Source organism: Populus nigra, chromosome 3 (genome assembly GCF_951802175.1).
Source record: "Populus nigra chromosome 3, ddPopNigr1.1, whole genome shotgun sequence".
In the NCBI taxonomy this organism is placed as follows: Eukaryota; Viridiplantae; Streptophyta; class Magnoliopsida; order Malpighiales; family Salicaceae; genus Populus; species Populus nigra.
The window spans coordinates 3,086,227-3,109,493 of NC_084854.1; the positions used below are offsets into that span (position 1 = coordinate 3,086,227).

The 23,267-nt window shown below is 35.8% G+C and overlaps 2 protein-coding genes across 2 annotated transcripts; both read right to left on the minus strand.

Annotated features, from left to right (window-relative positions):
- Positions 1-12,319: 12,319 nt before the first annotated feature.
- LOC133688075 (E3 ubiquitin-protein ligase PUB23) lies at positions 12,320-14,235 on the minus strand. Its single transcript, XM_062107462.1, has 2 exons — positions 14,062-14,235; positions 12,320-13,950 (listed from the first exon to the last, which is right to left on the minus strand). Exon 2 carries the CDS (start codon positions 13,490-13,492, stop codon positions 12,446-12,448), a length of 1,047 nt encoding a protein of 348 aa, XP_061963446.1. The 5' UTR covers positions 13,493-13,950; positions 14,062-14,235; the 3' UTR covers positions 12,320-12,445.
- Positions 14,236-14,389: 154 nt separating this feature from the next.
- Positions 14,390-21,671, minus strand: LOC133688074 (uncharacterized). Its single transcript, XM_062107460.1, has 12 exons — positions 21,435-21,671; positions 21,126-21,253; positions 20,932-20,994; positions 20,495-20,616; positions 19,993-20,108; positions 18,273-19,080; positions 17,221-17,952; positions 16,500-16,721; positions 16,334-16,429; positions 16,057-16,251; positions 15,806-15,919; positions 14,390-14,886 (listed from the first exon to the last, which is right to left on the minus strand). The coding sequence occupies exons 1-12, from the start codon at positions 21,533-21,535 to the stop codon at positions 14,626-14,628; spliced, it is 2,958 nt and encodes a 985-aa protein (XP_061963444.1). The 5' UTR covers positions 21,536-21,671; the 3' UTR covers positions 14,390-14,625.
- Between the last annotated feature and the right edge of the window lie 1,596 nt (positions 21,672-23,267).

Consider the following 23,267-nt stretch of genomic DNA (forward strand, 5'->3'; position numbering starts at 1 on the left):
TATCATTGATGATGCACACCATAGCTAGAGATAGCTTTCTTTATAGACAAGACCCCTTTGCTTTGAGAAAATTTTCCTAAAGATTTCGTATCTCAAGCTCAAATCGAAGAAACAGCTCCTTTTTTCTTCTTTTTTTTGCTTTGCCCTCGAGAAAAAATCCGGAACTTCACTTTAATTTAATAGTTTAAATAGTAAAATATAATTTATATAATTTATATATATATTTTTAAATAAAAGTTTTTTATGCTCAAAACTTCCATAAATTTATATTATATTCTATTATTTTATACTTAATTTTTATCAAATACAATAAAAATAATGAAACTTGTAACTATTTAATTAACAAGACTTTAATATCATATCAAATAACTATCTTAATCTAAAAATTATATTATATTCAAAAATCATCTTAACACAATAATTAAAATTATTAAATGAAACCTCAAAAATTAATTTATATTAATTTTTTACATACACATCACTCATTCATGTTATCTAAATTAAATGACTTGGGATAATGATATTTTAAGTATATGTAATCTTTTATTTATAAAATTAAATTAATTTTCTTCCCATGAACCCACCTTAATGTTTTTCATTATTTTAATAAATACTTTATGATTTTTTCTATTTTAGTATTGATTTTTTAAAATTTAATTACTTGCACTCATAAGATTTATAAATGCTTCCATAACTTTCTATTACAGATCATTTGGCATGTCAGCTATTTTCCACACAAGTGTGTTTATGTATCCGAAATAACTATGATTTTTGTTATATTTTAATATTTTTGGTTTTCCATTAAGAGATTGAAAAAAAATAAAAATTAAATTAAAAAGAAAAAAGAAAACCTACAAAACTAACCAACTAAGTAATTGTGTGAGTTTATTTTTTATTCATTAATTAGGATTTAATTATAGAAGCTTTAGAAACTTTAACTTATGAGTGACATAAATGTAAACTCATCTAATTAATTAATTAATTAATTTTATTGGTTTTGTTGTTGTTGTTTTCTAAAAAATCAGTACAAGCACCCAAGTTAGGAAAAGAAAGATAAATGACTTTATATGTCCGAATATAAATTTACAAGTTTTCAATATTGTGTTTTTATATTTATATATATTTTTAATTGTATCATTATGTAATATCTAATTCTCTAATATACCTTTCTGCCAAGTTTTTCTATCCAAATTAATATCATTACACATACTTCGAGTGTTATTATCACATTTGGTTTTTTCTCTTTTTTGGTGAAATTAAATTTCTATTTTTTAAAAAAAAATTACAGATTTTAATTTGTCTGCGAACGTGTTTTTGGAACGTCTCCCTCCCATCATGATTTCATCCAGCAACAAACAGTAATGCCACATGGTCTGAGCTTTAAATGTCATCTGCTACGATTTTATTTGGTGCAAGTACTGCATGCTTCCCTTCATTAATTAATGGATGGAACAGAAAATGACACAAGGGAAACGGGAGCAAGGAACTGATCAGTTTCCTCTGATTGAAAGTTAGGGAACGTTCAGCCAATTTCGTTTAATCTGGATCATATATGTAAATTTTCTTTTTGTTATCCAGAACTTAATTATTAATTTCTCCTCATTTGGTGTTTTGAAAGAAGAAGAAATATAGACGAAGGGAAAAGTGGGATAATGCGTGCGCTCCACTCATCTGGTCCACTAAGGAATTATGGATTTAAGGCCATGCCAAATACTTTTGAAGGTGGCATCCATTTCATCTTCTTTTTTCTCCACCTTTTTGAACTGAATCCATTTCATACCGTGAAACAACAGCAAAACTGGAAAAATAAGAGTACAATAATCAAGCTTGATGGTAGTCACAATGTGATAGTATTGTTTTGTAGCTCATGATGAATACCTACAGACCCTATAGCTTCTTTATAAAGTAGACCTTCTTTACAGAAATTAATACCCATTCTGGGGGCTACAATGCCTATCTTTTGAACACATGCATTGCCCCTCTAAGGCGCATCCTTCAGCTCTCACAGCTTGACCATTCCCCAGAGAACATGTTTTAGGTTCCAATTGCTGCTTTGCTGCTAGAAACTTGTTGAAATCAGGTGAAGCCAGTCACCACCAGCCACCAAGATTGAATTAGAGAATGTGAAACCAGCCACCTAAGGAGTCAACAATGGTGGGAGTCAACAATAGTGGTGAAGCCATTCTTCCTTAGTCATAAATTGTAGGCACCAAACTTGTGCCACTTGCCTTGCCCCTTGTATTTACATGGATGCTTGCCTATAAATAGGCAATGCATCCAAGCATTGAAAACACACCACAAGAGAGAAACAAGAGAGGAAGAGAAGAGTGAGAGAGGGAAAGTAATCCCACAAAATTGTGAGGTATTTGTGAGAGAGTAAGTGAGGTATTTTCTCCTATTAATAGAGATATTTCAGTTGTTCTCCTATTAGTAGAGAGAGGTTGTAATTCCCACATTACTTAGTAAAATCCTTCTATACTTGCCCGTGGACGTAGCCAATTGGGTGAACCACGTAAATTCTTGTGTGTCTAATTTCTCATTTTATCCTATTCTTTGTCTTTTATCTTGTCGGGTTTGCATGTCAGTATCCTAACAGTGGTATCAGAGCCTTCTGGTTGGTGTTGTTAATACACAAAAGTTATTCGTGTATACGGTACTATTCACGTCTACGACACTATTCACCTATACGGCACTATTCATCCATACGGTACTGTTCACATACGCTACTGTTGGCGTATATAGAAAGTCAGTGCGGTGATTAAATACAGTCTAGGAAGTTCTGTCTAAGGAGATTGGGTTTTAAGCGGGACCGTTTGTGACCCCTCCAATCTTTCCTGGGAACTTACTTAGTGAAGTATTATTCACACGATACTATTTCTATATACATTACAGATCTGTGAAACGGTGATAGCTGAATAGATCTCGGTGAATACAATGGCAGCAAAGTACGAGATAGAGAGGTTCAAGGGGAGCAATTTCTCACTGTGGAAAATGAGAATCAAGGCAATCTTAAGGAAAGACAATTGCTTGGCAGCAATTGGGGATCGGCCCGCGGAGATCACTGATAATGCAAAATGGAATGAAATGGATGGCAATGCTATTGCTAACATACATTTAGCATTAGCCGATGAAGTGTTATCAAGTGTGGCGGAGAAGAAAACAGCTAAGGAGATATGGGAGACTCTAACAAAGCTATATGAGTCTAAGTCTTTGCACAATAAGATTTTCTTAAAGCGAAGACTTTATACCCTTCGAATGGCAGAAACCACGGTGGTGACTGACCACATCAACACAATAAGAACTCTATTTTCACAACTCACTACGTTGGGTCAACAAATAGAGGAAAGTGAACGAGCAGAGCTTCTACTTCAAAGTCTTCCAGATTCGTATGATCAGCTCATTATCAACTTGACCAATAATATCCTCACAGACTATTTAGTCTTTGATGATGTTGCAGCCGCCATCTTGGAAGAAGAAAATAGGCGCAAAAATAAAGGAGATAGAAATAGTTCAAACCAAGCAGAGGCATTGTTGGTGTCAAGAGGGAGATCAACGGAGCGTGGCTCCAGTGGGAGTCAAAGGCAGGGGAGGTCCAAATCAAGAAGTAAGAAGACTGTGAAATGCTACAACTGTGGCAGAAAAGGGCACTTCAAAAGGGATTGTTGGTTTAAAAAGGGTATAGAGAACACTGCAGAGTCATTAAAACCTCAAGGATGTGTTGCGAGCACCTCAGAAGATGAGGAGGTTTTATATAGTGAAGCAGCGACAATCTCTACAGATAGAGAAGAGCTTACTGAGGTCTGGCTAATGGATTCAGGAGCAACATGGCATATGACTCCTAATCGAGATTGGTTCCAAACATATGAACCCATCTCTGGAGGCAAAGTGTTCATGGGTGATAATCATGCTGTAGAGATTGCTGGCATTGGCACCATCAAATTGAAGATGTATGATGGCTTAATTCGCACTATTTCAGGAGTGCGACATGTGAAAGACTTAAAGAAGAATCTTTTGTCCGTGGGACAATTTGATAGTCTTGGCTGTAAGATCCGAACAGACAATGGAATAATGAAAATTGTCAAAGGAGCGCTGGTGGTTTTAAAGGCGAGAAAGACAGTTGCAAACATGTTTGTATTAATGGGAGAAACACATCATAGGACAGAAGCGTCAATTGCATCAGCCAGTCCTGCAGAAGAGAAGACGATGATGTGGCATCAAAAACTAGGCCACATGTCAGAGAAAGGTTTGAAAGTTCTCTCTGATCAGAAGTTACTCCCTGGGCTTACAAAGGTTACTTTACCCTTTTGTGAGCATTGTGTTACAAGCAAACAGCACAGGTTGAAGTTTGGCACATCAACAACTAAGAGCAAATGCATCTTAGACCTGATTCACTCTGATGTTTGGCAAGCACCGGTTGTATCCTTGGGAGGAGCAAGATACTTTGTATCATTCATAGATGACTTCTCCAGGAGATGTTGGGTGTATCCAATTAGAAGGAAGGCAGATGTGTTCGCAGTCTTTAAAATTTTCAAAGCGCGGGTGGAACTTGAATCTGAAAAGAAGATCAAGTGTTTGAGGACTGATAATGGAGGAGAATATACCAGTGATGAATTTGATAACTTCTGTCAACATGAAGGTATCAAAAGGCAGTTCACAACGGCATACACTCCACAGCAAAATGGAGTGGCAGAGCGGATGAACAGAACCCTATTAGAAAGAACAAGAGCAATGTTGAAGACTGCAGGTCTAGGAAAGTCATTCTGGGCAGAAGCAGTCAATACCGCCTGTTATGTGATAAATCGATCTCCATCAACTGCAATTGAGCTGAAGACACCGATGGAGATGTGGACTGGAAAGCCAGCTGATTATTCTCGATTGCATATATTTGGAAGTCCTGTGTACGTGATGTACAATACTCAAGAAGTCAGCAAGCTGGATTCAAAATCCAGAAAATGTATATTCTTGGGATATGCTGATGGAGTGAAGGGGTATCGCTTGTGGGATCCCACTGCCCACAAGGTAGTCATCAGCAGAGACGTTATATTTGCAGAAGATAAAATGCAAATGGAAGAAAATAATAGCATTTTAAAGGAGACTACAGAAGTCCAGATGGAAAATACTCAGAATCGTACTTCTTCTGAAGCTGCACCAGAGCATGAAGAGCAAGAACAAATAGAGTCTGAAACTCCTGAAGTTCGGCGGTCGACTCGTGAAAGAAGACCACCGGCTTGGCACTCAGAATATGTTACTGAGAGCAATATTGCATACTGTCTTCTAACAGAGGATGGAGAGCCATCAACTTTCCATGAGGCTATCAAAAGCACAGATGTATCTATGTGGATGACAGCAATGCAAGAGGAGATTGAAGCTTTGCACAAGAATAACACTTGGGATCTTGTTCCGCTACCACAAGGAAGAAATGCCATTGGCAACAAATGGGTTTACAAGATAAAGCGTGATGGCAATGATCAAGTGGAGCGGTATCGTGCAAGATTGGTGGTGAAAGGGTATGCTCAGAAAGAAGGGATAGACTTCAATGAGATATTTTCTCCGGTGGTACGACTTACTACAATCAGAGTAGTCTTGGCGATGTGTGCTATATTTGATCTTCACTTAGAGCAGTTAGATGTGAAAACTGCATTTCTTCATGGAGAACTTGAAGAAGAAATTTATATGCTCCAACCAGAGGGTTTTGCTGAAACAGGCAAAGAGAACTTGGTTTGCAGGTTGAACAAATCTCTATACGGTCTCAAACATGCGCCGAGGTGTTGGTACAAGAGATTTGATTCCTTCATAATTAGCCTTGGGTACAACAGACTCAGTTCAGACCATTGTACGTATTACAAGAGGTTTGAAGAAGATGATGTTTTCATCATTTTGTTGTTGTACGTGGATGACATATTGGTAATAGGCCCCAACAAAGATCGAGTCCAAGAATTGAAGGCACAGTTGGCTAGGGAGTTTGATATGAAGGACTTGGGACTAGCAAACAAGATTCTAGGGATGCAAATTCACCGAGATAGAAGTAAGAGGAAGATTTGGCTTTCTCAAAAGAATTATTTGAAGAAGATCTTGCGACGCTTCAACATGCAAGATTGTAAGCCAATTTCCACCCCACTTCCTGTTAACTTCAAATTATCCTCAAGTATGTCTCCTAGCAATGAAGCAGAGAGGATGGAGATGTCTCGAGTACCGTATGCATCAGCAGTGGGAAGTTTAATGTTTACCATGATATGTACAAGACCAGACATTGCACAAGCAGTGGGAGCAGCTAGTCGATACATGGCAAATCCTGGTAGAGAGCATTGAAATACTATTAAGAGGATCTTGAGATACATCAAGGGCACCTCAGATGCTGCCTTATGTTATGGAGGATCAAAATTTACTGTGAAGGGTTATGTTGATTCAGATTTTGCTGGCGACCTTGAGAAAAGAAAATCCACGACAGGCTATGTGTTCATAATTGCAGGAGGAGCTGTGAGCTGGGTCTCTAAACTTCAGACTGTTGTAGCTTTATCCACAACAGAAGCTGAGTACATGGCAGCTACACAAGCTTGTAAAGAAGCAATATGGATGAAAAAACTTATGGAGGAGCTCGGGTACAAACAAGAGAACATTCTTTTGTATTGTGATAGTCAGAGTGCTTTGCATATTGCAAGGAATCCCGCGTTTCATTCAAGAACAAAACACATAGATGTTCCGTATCACTTTGTTCGCGAAGTGGTGGAAGATGGAAGTGTAGATTTTCAAAAGGTTCACACAAAGGAAAACTCAGCAGATGCTTTGACTAAACCAGTCAACACTGATAAATATATATGGTGCAAATCCTCCTATGGCCTAGCAGAAACGTAAGCAGCATGAAGATGGCAAGTATAGAAAGGATAGAAGAATCACAGAAGATCATGTGTGAAGACTTGATTAAATCATCAAAGTCTTCAAGTGGGAGAATGTGAAGCCAGTCACCACCAGCCACCAAGATTGAATTAGAGAATGTGAAACCAACCACCTAAGGAGTCAACAATGGTGGGAGTCAACAATGGTGGTGAAGCCATCCTTCCTTAGTCATAAATTGTAGGCACCAAACTTGTGCCACTTGCCTTGCCCCTTGTATTTACATGGATGCTTGCCTATAAATAGGCAATGCATCCAAGCATTGAAAACACACCACAAGAGAGAAACAAGAGAGGAAGAGAAGAGTGAGAGAGGGAAAGTAATCCCACAAAATTGTGAGGTATTTGTGAGAGAGTAAGTGAGGTATTTTCTCCTATTAATAGAGATATTTCAGTTGTTCTCCTATTAGTAGAGAGAGGAATAGAGATATTTCAGTTGTTCTCCTATTAGTAGAGAGAGGTTGTAATTCCCACATTACTTAGTAAAATCCTTCTATACTTGCCCGTGGACGTAGCCAAATTGGGTGAACCACGTAAATTCTTGTGTGTCTAATTTCTCATTTTATCCTATTCTTTGTCTTTTATATTGTCGGGTTTGCATGTCAGTATCCTAACATTCCCCAGAGAACATGTTTTAGGTTCCAATTGCTGCTTTGCTGCTAGAAACTTGTTGAAATCAAGGTACTTATGTTGGTAAGGGATGGGAATGGATACTTAGGGGTTGGATTTTTTTTATATATATAGATATTTTCTTCATCATTAATTGAATAAAAATTTAGGTTTTTTGTTTATAGTAATTAAAGAAATTTTATTAAGATTTCGGGGACATTAAAGAGATGAAAAACTGGAAAACAAGTAGAAATTGTCTTGGTTGTGCATGGAAATTAAAAAGACCAAAGCAAAACATATGAGAATCTTCAAGTATGGATCTTTCTAAAATTCTCTTCGGACCTCTGAAAAGTTCAAACATAAAATTCAAACATGTATATATAAAGTTAGCTTTAAAGAATAAAATGGTGGAAAATTAATTCAAAAGTTGAATCCCAATTTAACAACTGATCCTCAAATTAATACCCTAATTAACTAATTCTTAACTAGCTAAATATCCCATTCACAGTCTAGCAAAAAAAATCCCAGCCTGCTAAACTCAGCTTAGGATAAAAGCTCACCTTACTCGTCCACACACACACACACACACACACACACACACACACACACACTTAGGAATAATTAATAACGTTACCGGCACATGGTTGTGCCAAAATAACAAGATAACATCGCAAGTTATAGAAAATTCATTCAAGGAAAATAAAAAAGCAATCTCAATTCTTACTAGCTATAGAAGCAAAGCCATTTCAACAGCCCGTAAAGCTGAAACTCAACCACTTCAATAATCTGGATTCCCACCGTAATTGCTATTGTAAGGTTGTGGTTGTCTCTTCTCGGTGGCATAACTCACGCGAATGTTTCTTCCTCCCAATTCCTGGCCATCCATTGCTGACAATGCTTCACTGGCAGATTCAGTGCTTTCGTAACTAACAAACCCGAATCCACGAGACCTCCCAGTGTCTGTATCAGTGATAACTCTTGCTTCGAAGAAAAATGAGGGGAAGGGTGGGTTTCGGCTTGGGAGAGAGTGAAACGAAGGAAACGGCTAGGGTTTAAGAGAGCGATTGCTGAGTCCTTCATCGGTCGTAGCTAGTTCTTAACAAAAAATCTCACCTAACATTTTTGAATATTGTATATTAAAAATCTCTCAATTATCTGATTAGTCCTTCATCGCTCGCACCCTCCTGATATAGTGCTAACAAAAAGTTGAATCCAGCGTGTTCAACCTTATCGGTAAGCTCGCGTAGACGTACACATCAGCATCAGCTGTCACAACTAAATCAGCCGTGTCAATTTCAATGCTTTAATTACACTTTATTGTGCTTATTAAGATTGAATTGGCATATTGTGTATCGGGGCAGGGCAACTTCGGTGGTGTGCGAACTCGACTAACCACCTTAACCTTGAGGTTACTTTGATTAGCATGTGCAACAGCTTAGCATGGCTCTTCTTCGGTCGTAGAGCATGTGATACTTGGAACATGACAATCTTTTATATCATTCCATACATCATAGGAGCTGTAAAGAGCGCAACCACTGTCTAGCAGAACATGAACCCGGGGTGATGGTCAGTAGGGTTGGAGCCCAAAGAATAAGTTGCAAGGCAGCACGGAGCCACCACCAGAAGTAGAACATGAGCTAGCTAGGCCCTGGTTTAGATTCCAGATTTGCAGAATTTTGGTAAGGTGAAGTCCTATAAATGGAATTTTCTTGCAAAAGCAATGATTTGAAGGGAAATTATAATGGGATCTCTTCCATAACCTATTCGCCAAGATTTATTAAATGAATATTGTAGACACAGATGTAAATTAATTACATGTCTACTTGAAATTTTTATATATCATGAATATATTTTTGGACGTAATTCATGGGTGGATGATTACTCTCAGTAATTAAATTATATAAAAAAATTTATTTATTTTAAGTTTTTATTCAATCGCATATTTATATACATGCATTTGAATTGAGAAATACAAGCGATAGAATTTAATTCGAGAATATTTTCTTTCTCTAATTAACTCTTTACTGTTAGACTATTTTCAGTTAAGCTAGGAACTAACTTTCTCTATTACATGGCTACTGCTACCCTTGTCTTCTTGGAAATTAAGTCATTTACTTGTAGTATTTGAGACTTTAGTTTGGAGAAATTATTGAGTTGTGGGACTTTAGGGATGTCGACTATCTTCTATATTCTATCAATGGCATGCTTAGTGCTCAGTAACAAAAACCAAACTAATCATGTTACATTGATATCTGGAATAATACGGGAAAAACAAAATCTGTAATAGTTTATTCCAATTAAACTGATCCCAAACTTAATTATGCTTCGGTGGATTCATGGGATCCACAGTATCCGGGACCCACTTTTGATAAGATTAACGTAGTTCTTTGTGGCTTGTCTGCCTTATTATGTGGTTGTGGACTTCATGAATCATGATTTCATTCAAACCGGTGCACTTTTCCAGTACTCCTACACATGTATATGAGTTCAAACAAATATAAGTTAAGACAGTTAAACATGTCGAGTAAGATTCTTCAATACTCTTGAAGATATGGGGGGTTAGCATGTTTGAAGATTTTGTTATCAAGTCTCCAAGATGTGTAATCTTTTTTTTTTAATTATTATTATTGATTCTAGATTATATATGAGATAGAAGTGTGATGGTGTTCTTAATTTTCTTATTATTAATGTTTATTATTATCTAAGCTAGCTATGTCAGTGTTTTAGCCAGTACTGGTGCAATATATGGAGCTAGGGAACCTAATTAATTTGTATGAAGCAGTTCTTAAGACTTTTCAAACTTTGATTTCTTTTAGTACTGTTCACAATAATATTGATCGGAATTTTAGAGAGTTATTAATTATATATGCTAAGTCCCATGCAATAGCAATCTGGTCATTAATCGTTAATGTTTTAGCCACTTCATTGATCATTGAATCATATCACCTTTGTATTTTTTTTTTTAAGAGCGGGTTATGTATTTGAAAAAAATATTAAAAAAATATTTTTTATTTTTAACATCAACGTATTAAATAAATATTAATTTAATTAAAACAAATAAATTCAAATTTCAATAAAGAAAAGGAATTAAAACTTACTCTTAAACACCCCTAAACCTCTCTCGTATATACATTTTTAAACTTGATTGAAAGAGATTAATCCTAAATAAATACACAGAATTGGAAGGTAAAGCAATGGACTTTGGAGTCTTAGCACCTAGGTCAGACAGAGACACCATGTCTACAACTCAAGGTTAACTGGCTATTTATTTGATGAAATATTTTTTCCAAGCCTGTTTTTCAATTGTTTATTCCGTTATTAATTAGAGTACAGCGTTTGTTTTCAAAAAACAAAAATGCGTTTGGAAAAATATTTTCTAGAGGTTTTTTTACAAGAAACAAACACCCCTTATTTGACTGTTTGGAAATTAATACATTAATGAACTATAAATTGAATTAATCTATGATTTTATTCATATTGCTCTAAGAACTAAAATAAAAGAGAACTCTCGCTCCCTGGCAGAGTATACGATCGATCCACAATCTAAAACCTAATCAAGGTTAGGTTTTTAATTTGAATCTATTGATTTTATATAGTAATTCAGTAAGTTGACCTGTGTGATTATGCTGACCTGGGATTTTTAAAAAAATATATAAAAAACAATATTATTTTAAATAAAATTAATAAATCTGATCTGTGATCTCATGATATAATTTAACAAGTCGGGTTTCGTTTTTAGATAAACACCGAATCAAGTCACACAATTATTACAAGGCCCACCTCATCGCTTAATTACCCCTGATTCTGACATGCAAGTTCTGTACATGCTAAGTTGTATTTTTAACCTAATCTTGAGCAGATATGAATGTCTAAATTAATGGCATTGAGAAGGACATATAATTATTTGAAATTAGTCATCACTCATGCAATACATTTTCCTCCTAAAGCAATCTAATTTTTCCTTTTATTAGAGGATTTTTAATTATTCTTAAATTATATAAACTAATAATTAAATGGGATAAACTAAGCATAGTCTAATATTATCATTCTTTACTATTAATAAGATGCTTTTTTAAATATTTTTTATTTCAAATTACATTAAGATAAATATTTTTTATTTTTTATTTTAGATTAACACATCAAAATTATATAAAAAAATCATTAATTTTAAATATATATAAAAAAAATTATCTAAATATAAAAAATATTGCACTCCATCATCATCATCATCACAGCCGATAGTTGAAGGCCATGGAAGGTAAAGCAATGGACTTTGGAGTCTTAAGGTTTTTTATTTATTTATATTTCTTATTTAAAGTTTGGATGCCATTTATTTTTATATTTTAAAAATATTTAAAAAAATATTTTTTTTTTGCTTTAAATTTTTATTTTATTTTCAAATTGTTTTAATTTACTGAAATTAAAATAATTTGTAAAAAAAATTAATGTAATTTTAAATAAAAAATATTTTAAAAAACAAAGTTGTTATAATATCAAATGAATTTTTAATTATATTTAGGCTACTTCAATTAAACTTGGTTTTTTTTATTTTAATGAAAAAAATAGTTTTTGAAAACAAATCTATTATATATAATCTCCTCATCAAATGATTATTTTTTTTATTCATTGATGAGTGACCATCTGTACTACTATTTTAAATAAATAATAACTAGTTTCATGTGTGAAGATTAAAACAAATTGAACGCACTAAATTTATGAATTTCCAAAAAAGATTGCAAAAAGTTTTTCTTAAATTTGATCTCAATTTAAAAAAAATAATAAGTAATGAGTAAATGAAGTAGTAATAGTAATAATAATAATTTGATAAAATTAAAAAATTATTATTATTATTATTATTATTATTAATAAGTTCCACATGTACATGGGCTAATAAAATTCTAAAGTATCATTTCCCCTCTCTTCATGACATACAAATCAAAATCAAATCACGGCTGTTCATTCCCCTCTTGAGTTGAATCTACCCGTCCATATTCTTGAAGAGCCTTCAAGAGCTGGGCACCCTTCCTCCTCCCTCTAGCAGTACAGTCTCCTTGTAAAGCCAACGCCACTGCACGCGCCACCTCCTCTGGCGGCGCATGAAGAGTTTGCTCACCATCTGACCCAACTCCGCCACTCCCATAAATCACCGCGAGAGCACTTATCGCATACTCTTTCCCCCTCCCAGCCATTTTACCCATCATTGTCACCATTACCGGCACCGCCAGCGCGTGGTTCCGGAGCTCTGCCGCCCCCTCAGCCACCGTACAAGTCAGCTCCAACGCCGCCAATGCCCTCTCCGCAGGAGCTCCGTCGAGCTCCATCGCCACTTCCACCACCGTCCCCACCGCGCCAGCTTCCACCGCAACGTGGCGGTTGGCCTCCGCCAAGCAAAGTGCCAATAAGACTTTTGTTGCCGATTTTACCCCTGCTTTGTTTTTCAAATTTGCCACCACCCCGCGCATTAATTCGGGTGAGCAAACCGGGTCGGATGGTGGGTCGGGTACGAGTGAGCGTTCTAAGAGATATAGAGCAGAAAGTTGCTCAGTTTCTGAGCCGTTGGTAAGTTGCAGCTCAGCCAGGCGGAGGAGTTCTTGCAGGTCGTTGGGGTGCATGGGAGGAGCCAACGGTGGTATAAAGGCGGAGTCCTGATTCGGTTCGGGTTCGGGTCTGGGTTGGTGGAGTGGGGAGTTCGAGAGAGGGAATCTCCATTGAGTGAAACTTTGGGAGGTGGTAGTGGAGGAGGAGGAGGAAGAGGATTCAGCTTGGGTGGACTTTTGGTGGGGTTGGTTAGGTAATTGTTGTGGTGGTGGTGCTGGAGTTGGTGCTGCTGCTGTTTGTGGTGGTGGTGCTGGAGTAGGAATAGTGGAGGAGATAGGAAGAGCAGGCGGGTTGGGTGTAGTGGGACTTAAAGTAGTTTCTGTGCATTGGCGAAAGAAACCACAAAAAAAGAGTGGACGTGGCTGTGTTTTGAGTTTTGGATGGTGGGTTTTCATGGTGGAAGTGTAAGGCCTTGTAGTAAGCTGTTTCTGTGGAGAAACCTAAGAGAGATTGAGAGTCTGTGTTCTCTTCTTGAAGAAAGTTGTGTTGTGTCAAGCTTCTTAGGTGCTTTTTTTGTGGCAGTTAAAGAGTTCTCAATTATGGAAGAGAGAGGGAAGAGGGTTATGGAGCTGATCACTTTGGACAGTGAAACGGTGCAGAGATGCTCACGAGAGTGTCCTTGACTGGGAGATGAATGGGACAAAGACTCCAAAAAGATCAGGCAAATTACAGTGACAGTGCCTGTCATTTTCATCCCAAGTAAAAGGTAAATCTTGCAAACTTCAGGTGGAGAAGTCTCGTTAGAGAGGTGTTCACTCTCCACTTCTGTCAATCTTGTGTGCCCTACCCGGGAACTGTATTTACTATTCACACTCGCCTCCTCCTCCTCCTCTGGAAGGATTCCATCTCATGACTGAAGAAAAAAGTTGCAGACAGTGGTGAGCATGTTAGATTTTTTTATCCCTCTCTCGATAACTAGTACGAAACGAAAGACAAAGTACAATTATAGTGACTATCAAATTACCAATCAATGGGTCCTTTCACCTTCCTAATGATGGCTTTGGTGAAGATTCCAACTTTCCAAACAGCAACCTTTCAACCTCTGTGGGCTTCAATAATGGCTTCTCTAGCTAGGTTTGGATGACTCGAAAAAACCTACAAAAAAACCATGGCCCAGCTCCCTATTCCAGTTTCAGAAACCAGACTTGTTACCAAGAAACAGTCAAATTTTGGCCCCATTCTTAAATGACCACTTTACCAGCTTTCTCTTTCACAGCCCTCCAACTTTTTTCTGGCCATTTGGCATTTCCCTCCAAAATATTGCTTCAGATAACAAGAATGGACCCGGCATGTATAGAGAACAGCAAATATATCAATTCTCTTGCCTTAGCAATGTCTAATTTACATGATGACCAAAAATGTAATAATGGCAAGTACAAAAAATGCCATTGAAAAAGGAAATGCTACAAAATTAACATTACAAGTTCGGAGTGAATCTACTAATCTGATTCCAGTGAAAGTAACTCAGGTGTAAAATAAATAAGAAAGAAAATTGTCTGGGTACAGACAGTCTAGAGGAGAAACGATTTCACCTCCATTTATCACTTAGATCTTTCTTCTCGGACAGGACCCAGGTCACGAAGATTGCCACGACAAGTGCAACAATGGTTATGAGCAGCAGGGCATAGCTAAAATCCTCTGTAAGAGAATCATAGGTCCTTGAGGGTGCAAGGCGAGTGAAAAAGAGATCAACACCATATGTAAAGACAAGGGTGTTTGACTCCAGCTTGGCAGGCACTGTTACTATGCCTCGTAGCCCCTCCACTTTATGGGAGTGTGTAACATACGACTGCAAGAAGAGATAATCCGTGTCAGCTCGAGAACGAACTTCATTAAAATAAAAGAAAACATTAAATAAAAGCATGCGGCCATAAAGCATGAAACAGTTTCAAGGGAGATGTGGGTTTGTTTTTGTACGAATATCTGTCTGCGAAGTTCAATGTTTTGATTGCGAAGAGCAGTCACTCTGCTAAAAGTCAGAGTATTCCAGATTCTGCCATCCTACAATCCCTGCTCTGGAATGAACACTAGCATGTACTTAACAAGCTTTGTTGTATATATGGTTGCACGCTATAAATTAGTTATAAGATAGGTTGACGAAATCCCAGGAAAAACCTTCACGCATGCACTCACAATCCAAGACTGCAATTACTTCCACTTGTATGGATGCCTTCCACGTAATTTACTTGCAGCTCCTTATTTTAGAAAACATATCAGGTGCCATTGGTCTCCAAACCAAAATCTTGAAGGAAAAAACAAAACCATTTTGGGTACAAGATTGTTGGAGGAAAACAAGACAGGATCCATCAATGGATCACTCCAAGCTCTAGATTAATTGATGAGGAATCGATTTATATACTGCATCTTACAGCTTGCTTTTTTGTGTACAGAAATGAACCACTCCCAGGGAAGGTAGATTCAGCAAAAATCGACAGTGTTCTCTCAAGGAAATTAAATATTAAACAATCACACAAAGACTATAGGGGAAATGAACCAATTCCAGGGAAGGTAGATTTAATTGATGTGGAATCGATTTCTATACTGCATCTTACAACTAATTTTATTTTTTTGTACAGAAATGAACTGCTTCCAGGGACGGTGGATTCAGCAAAAATCGACGGTGTACTCTCAAGTAAAGTAAACATTAAACAGTGACACAAGGACTAAAGGGGAAAAGGAAGAGAAGAAGAAGATATATGGCAACTCACCTGAGGAATGATAGGTAATGAATCTGTAAGAGGTAAAATTCCTTCTTCCTTCTCTGATTGTGTGGGGTTAACTGACCTACGAGGGTCAAAGAAACGCTTATCCATTGCCAAGACCTGTACAGCATTCAATTACTTTCAGTAAATACATCCTTCTTTACAGCAGGAAATGTAAATCATTAAATGACTAGTTTGCCACAAAGAAAATTGGAAACAACAATGGAATCTAGGTTTCTTAAAAGATTGTAACCAACCTTATCACCAATTGTCCCAATAAGAAGATGCTTCGAAGTGATACCCTTAGCAGTTGATGTAACTGTTATTGCTTTGATAGAATGGGTGAAATAGTAAGACTGTGACTTTGTTGTGACCTCTGGTCGCGAATATGAAGAAATAGGTGAAGTGAGATTGTGCTTTCCAAGAACAAGCTTTAAAACATCTTTGTTGTCCTGAATTTCAATTTGCAAAAGTTAAACTGTTTATAATAAGAAGACAAACAATATTGCATCATTGTAAAGATTGAAAACTTACTGCCCGGGACTGATCATAAATTTCAATAACTGTCATCTCATATCTGTGTGCTCTGAGATTGAAGTAGTGGTAGACAATCCAGTTTTCACTAAAAACCTGCAAAAGGTGACAATAAATAAGGTAATGCATATCATTGAAGACATCAAAAATGGAAGGCGAAACCTACTGCATGGACAGGGCCCTGTGAGCCATGATGAGTCATTCGGTGTAATATACGACCAGTGACAGTATCAACAACATAGACAACCAACTGTGATTCTCCTGGTGTGGCTGATCCAATATCTCCACTGGCTTTTGGTGAAACAGTGGCCACAAAAAGCAAATTTTTTGATATATACTTGTACATCACATCTTGATCAGCTATAACCTTTGCTTGGGTATGAACAACCTGGAGGCAAATGCAGAAGACCCTCAATTAAACATACCAAGGGAACATGTCAGCAAACCAAGATATCCTATTGAGTTTATATCTAAAGTTTCTATTGGAAACTTCAGCAAAACAAAACTGAATGGTAAAAATTGAGGTTCTGGTAAAGAAACAAGAAGAATCTACAGAAACTGTGATTTTTTAGACCCTAAAAAAGCATCAACGTTGCCTGAAAAACAATGCTTGTAATTCAAAGCCTGAGAAAAAAATTTTTGTTTATTGAACCTAATCCCAACATTTATTTAGTAAAAAAAAAATGCATATCCTCATGGAACAACTCTAATGCCATTTTTTAAAATGATGCCTGTTTGCCTACTTTAAAAGGTTTTCTGTAATCCCAACCAGAAAGTTACTTAAAGACTAACCAGCAAGAGCAGTTAATGAAATGTAAAGTGGATAAATCTTTGAAGACAGAAAGAAGTGGCAATCATGAAAAAATTAGACCAGAAACTAACACTACCTCATTTGATTTTCTTGTTACGGTTGAAATGATCTTTTCTGATTCTGAGGGGAATACAATGGACCATATTTCTCTGGTACCAAAACTATAGTTGTCTGCAACTTCACCATCACAATTGCTCTGCAATCCATGTCCCTTAATAACACCCTTGTCAGCTTCTACCGAGTACCAGTAAATGTTTGAAAACTCACGTTGAAAAATGGCAGCAGCCTCAGGTGCTCTTGGGTACAAATGCGCTTGTCCATTAGCATCTATTAGTAGATGCAGCCGTTGTTCAGTTGAATCTGTAAGCGGGAGTGGAATTACTTGTGCAACAGAATGATCAAGACCAAAAGACTTAAGTTCCTTCCCTGTGTAAGTATCAACGTAGGAAAATATTCCCGGTGCATCAGTACCCATTCTGCACCTGCCAACAACCAGGACAGATGGATTTTCATCCATAGCATGATGATGAGGAACTTGCCACTGGTACACATTAATCCCAGTTGGATTTTCACATGCTTCTGTTTGACGTAGAGAGTTCAATAAGAGAGACCAGACAATCCGTCCATCTCCAGTGTGCAATGCGAAAAGTTTCCTGGATTTAGTGAGCACAATAAGCAGCTTTCGGAATCCATTATGGTCCCTGATCATTTTACTTTTCTCGGAGCTTTTCAACCTCATGCCTTGAATGGCTGCTACATCCTCAGCACTTGCAAGCATTAAGGTACCCTTAACCTTCAGCATGTGTCCCTTAGAACAACAAAATATCATGTGTCAAAATCACAGTCCTCGAAGAAGTCAATGAGATGTTTTTTTCAAACAAAGGAGTGAATATGATAGCAAACAATCATCGCCTATGCAACCAAATCAAATGCAATCTCACAGTAATTCAGATCCCTCACTCTACTACTAAGTAAAGTTTAAAAAAGATGGAGACTAAGAAAGGAGAAAAAAGTATAAAAAAACCAGTGAAATAACCAGAATCTTGTTCAAGTCTTGAAAGAGTGATTTTTGGCAACTTTCATCTTCAGCAAGCCAACTTAAATTGTAAAGAAACAATTAGATCGTACCTTAAGCCATTCGAAGAGGTTCTGCTCCACTTTTGCCACAGATACACCTTCCCTTTCCACAGGAAGTTCTGACGTGGTAACACCTATTATTGAGGCAAGGCCATCCTCCCTACTCCAGACAACCTCGCCTTGTTGTAACAGCAACAATGAATGATCTTCCATAACAATCAAAGCCCTAAATCCATGAGACTTATCCGTCCGGACATAATTGTTAATGAAAACCTTATGGACAAGTCCTCTTTGCTTGTCCAGCTTGATTCTCTCTTTTAGCAAATCACTGTTCCAGTCATGAACTTGCTTCACATTGAGGTGAATGTCATTGCTGCCATGCTGAACCAGTGCAAAAGCCTGTTGGTCCTTTGAGATTGAAAGAACATTACTAATAACTGTTGCATGCTTGATTTTGTCAACCACCTCCAACTTACCTTCACTTGACACACTAATAAATGCTGTAGCTGTATTGGTTTTCACAGCAAACAAACCAGTAAGTTTTGAAGGTAATATCACTGCAATCCCTGAGAAATCCTCAACTAGATCTGAGATGTATGTTTTCTGAAAGCTGATTTCTCCACTCTGAAAACTTATTGTTAACAAAGTTGACCTAGCAGCATCCAGCACCACAAGTTTGGCTCTTGAAACTAGAGAAACTTCCCCTGAAAACCCACCATCAACAGCTGCACTGTCATGTTTTAGGAGCTCTCCATTCTTAGCATTGATTTGGTACACATCAAACTGGGAAGAACCAACAAATCCCACCACATATATTGTATTGCCATCATGGTGCTGAATTACCTCCTGAACCTCAAAACTGCAACCAAGGGTATCACAATCACATCAATTGCAAGGTGATGGGTTAAGAGGCTGTTTGTCTACGCGGCTGCGGCTGCGTTTTATTTAAAATGCAGTCCGCAGCCGTTTGGTAAATGATTGACCGTTCTTTACTGTGCATGGGGTCCACATGTTTTTTGCGTTTAAAACGCTGAAAAGAAAAGGCAACGAAAACCTGCTTTGCATGCACTGTAGAAACCTGCGGACAGTGCAATTCACTGCTGTTCACGAGTGAATTGCACTGTTCACGTGAACAGTGCAATTCACTTGCACTGTTCCCGGTTTTTTTTTTTTTTAAGTGTGTTAATTGTATTAATTTTTTAAAAAACAAAAAACTAGTTTAGAGAATTAAATTCATTCGCCATGTGAACAATATTTTTTTCTCGAAAAACTAGTATAGAGTGAATTAAATTTACGCGCACAGTAATATCAATTTTATATCTGATAATATTTTATCTAATTTTATTACACGCTCAAAAAGTTATGAAAACTGTAATTCTTATCGGATGAATTTTGGACGTAATGGAATTATAAATAGTTTAATGGAATAATAAAAAATATTTTATATAAAGTATTATTTTTTTCATGATGTAATAAGAGTAATTAATTTTACAATATTTAAATTTAAAACCATCAATATTAATATATTTTTTAAAAAATTATTTTATAACCTCAATTTCAAAAACATTCTTAACCAAACACATTAAACTACTTTTTCTTAAACCTCAATTTCAAACACAGTTTTAACCAAACATCTATTTTTTCAAACCAACCTCAACTAAAAGTACTTTTTATAAAACAATTTTTTTAAAACCACAACCACAACAGCTACCGCAATACCAAACACACTCTAAATAGAGAAAGTTGGTGAGTAAAATTCAAAAGGACAGACCTTTCAGAAGGAAAATCTATCTTCCAAACAATTTCACCATGTATGCTTGAAACAGCATGGAGACTTCCTTTACCAAAAACAAGGATTGTGTTGTCCTTGTCAACTTTCGAGCTTGTCTGCAGATCAAAAACTTAGTTAACAACAGTTCTTCTGAAAATGTTGGTGTGCATAACATGCAAGGGCATATTTGGTAGAATGATAGGAGAATTGGGAAGAAATTGTGAATTATGAGTTATGACCATGACAGACACAAAATAACACTGCAATAGAGGAACTAAACTATGATACTGTGGATGGAAATTTCTGATTTCACAATGACCTGAGATGTATGTGAAGGTAAGAGGAATAGAAAAGAATAGATTCAGCACGAAGGCCTCATACTCTAGAATAACTAAGAATTACTAAACACAGCTGGTACAGGAGAGAGACTAGGAGATTGGACTAGATAATACAACAATGTTCATTAAAAGCTTCAAATATATCTAACGAGTTATCCACTAACCGACACAAACAAGAATGACTTAGAGTCGATTGGTCCCTGAAGAAAAGATTCCCACACCATCTGCCCATCAGGAAGATTCCATGCTCGTAGAATGCTTCCTCCTGAAGAAAGGGTAATAGCATCTGAAAGATTGAAATCAAAGATTAGAAAAACAGCACGACTACAAAAATTGAATTCTCAAGCCTTGTATTGGTACACCAAATTCATTCTAAATAAGCAGGCAATGCAAACCAGTGTTATGTATTCCAATTTTATTTATTTATGTTCTCTCAAGTCCTTTATACACACACAAAAAAAAAAAAGTATCGAAGCAGTCTTAACGATTCTTTCCTTTAGTAAGACACGCAGAATGATGAAAGCTACATCATTTTTCTTATCAATTCCACAGCAGCAAGAACAAATACAACAAAGTTGATAAGAAAAACGAGCATCATTACATTTTGTCATGGCAATGTCGATTCCATCGATAGCATCATTGGCCCCAAGAACATGCCTCCAAACTGCCAAAAAAAAAAGCACTAATCAGCATCCCTTCAAGTAATAATAATAATAATTAAAAAGAAAAAACTACTCCAGCAGCGAAAATTAACATTAAAGAATGCATTCGACAAATCCATTAAACGAAACTTACAAATCTCGCCATGCCGGAGATCAAGAGAAGCAATAGCATTCTCTTCAGTAGAAACAAGAACACGCTTTCGACCCGTTTTTTGTGTTTGGAAAACAGCGTGCTTCACTTTCCCTATGTACTTTTGATGCCTATATACATTATTAACCATTAAATCAAACTTAATACTAATTAAAAAAAATCTAATTAACCCGGAAATTAATTAGCAGCTACCGTATTAATCAACTAGTGATTAAAAAAATACAATCAGCTTTGTTTGGATTCAGTGAATTGGAAGTTGAAAAGAAATAGAAGCGATTGAAAGGAGCTTACCAGTCCATGAGACCAACTTGATCTTCATGAAGAGAAAAGGTAGGGACAGTAAGTGATAGAATAAATAAAAAGATAAGCAAAGACCTAATCGCCATGGCCATGGCGAAATTAAGAAAAGCGATCTGTTACTCTTCTCTCCGTTTTTTATTCTTTTAGAGGGAGAGGAACAAGAGAGGCAGACAGATCTGCGGAGGGGACGAGCTTTTTTGGTTTTGTAAGAGGTGTGTTAAATTTAAAGCCGGCAGGCTATGGTTGAAGGGAGTGTTTGATATTATAGTTATATTTTAAAATATTTTTTTAGTTTTTAAAAATTATTTTTGATATTATTGTATTAAAATAATTTAAAAATATTTAAAAATATTAGTTTTAAATAAATAAAAAATATTAATTTTTTTAAAAAATGTTTTTGAAATGCAAGAATAAATTATACTTTAATAAAAAATAAATATATATAGAAGAAAAAAGAAGAGGAAGAAAACTTATAATGATTCTGGAATTGAATATAACATAAAAAATTGTTTTATTTATTTGATTTATTAAAGTTTAAATATTTAGCCAAATCATTAATAATGCCATACAGATTTTCAGAAATCTTTTAGATAGTGTATGTTGTTATGCATTATAGAGTCAATTTTTATAATTTCAAAATAGAAGTTGCATGATTAAAAAGTTTTTAAAACATAATATTTATTAGTTTTAAATTTTTAAATATTCTCATAATTTTTTTTAATTTTTAAATTATCCAGCTAAAATATTTAAAAATAAAAATAGTTATTATCATAGTTTTACAATCTAATTCGAGAATCGATCCGAGACGAGATTCAGGTCACAAATCAGGTGGACTCGAGTTAGCATAAGAATAAAATTGGTTATTATCATAATTTGAAAATATGACTCGAGAGTTGACTCGAGAAAAGCTCAAATCACAAGTCGGGTTGATCATTGATCCAGGTCAATATAAGAAAACAATTGTTATCATCATAGTGTTAAGACCCGATCTGAGGGTTAACTCAAGGCTAAGTCGGATTCATGAGTAAGGGGTGTCAAGATAAGGACAAAGATAATTATTATTGTAGTTTTAAAACTTAACTTGGATCAATCGAGACAAGACCCTAACCACGAGTTAAGAGAGTTAACCAAGGTGGATATAAGTCAATGTCAACCTATGTTGACTCAGAAAGATTTATAAATAAATAAAAACTATAGCAATCCAAAGGGTCAATAAGACCTTTTCAAATTTTATAACTACAGTATTTATAATGTTATTAATAAAACACACAAACTTGTAAGCTAACTATAAATCCACAACTATATATTTTTCCTTTTATATAGCCTTTTGTCATATTTTATGGAGCTCATATATATATAGTACTAATCATATGGTCGGTGCTTCATCGCAACTTGAATAATGTTTTTTCAACTAAAAAAATTAAATATGCAAGTGTTTACAATATATTTTTTTGACATAAAAAAAACTCTAATTGCAAATTAAAAACCCTATCCAAGAATTTGATTAATATAATTAAATAAATCAAGAATTATTTGAGATAATAAATGCAAAAAAAAAAAATCATTGACGAAAACTAAAGACTAGTTGAAAAAATTAAGATATGGATGTGTATCAAGATATAGGATCTTGCAACATGGACAATGAACCCGGTCAATGAACCCGGTTGTGTTTGATAACTTTTTTTTATTGGAATAAATTTTTATAGTGAATTAGATGATATTTAAAAAAATACGCAAAAGAAAACGGGTTGGATTTATCTTTTTTTTTAATGTAAAAATAATTTCAAGGCATTCTCAATGTGTTTTCTAAAAGAAAAAAAAAAC

Bases quoted from the DNA above. Each gene is read 5' to 3' on its own strand.
- LOC133688075 (XM_062107462.1), bottom strand. From the start codon at position 13,492: ATGAAAACCCACCATCCAAAACTCAAAACACAGCCACGTCCACTCTTT.
- LOC133688074 (XM_062107460.1), bottom strand. From the start codon at position 21,535: ATGGCCATGGCGATTAGGTCTTTGCTTATCTTTTTATTTATTCTATCA. The intron at 20,109-20,494 runs GTTAGTGGATAA...TTTGATCTGCAG, and splicing joins AGTCATTCTTGTTTGTGTCG to ACAAGCTCGAAAGTTGACAA. The intron at 16,430-16,499 runs GTAGGTTTCGCC...CACCTTTTGCAG, and splicing joins CACAGGGCCCTGTCCATGCA to GTTTTTAGTGAAAACTGGAT.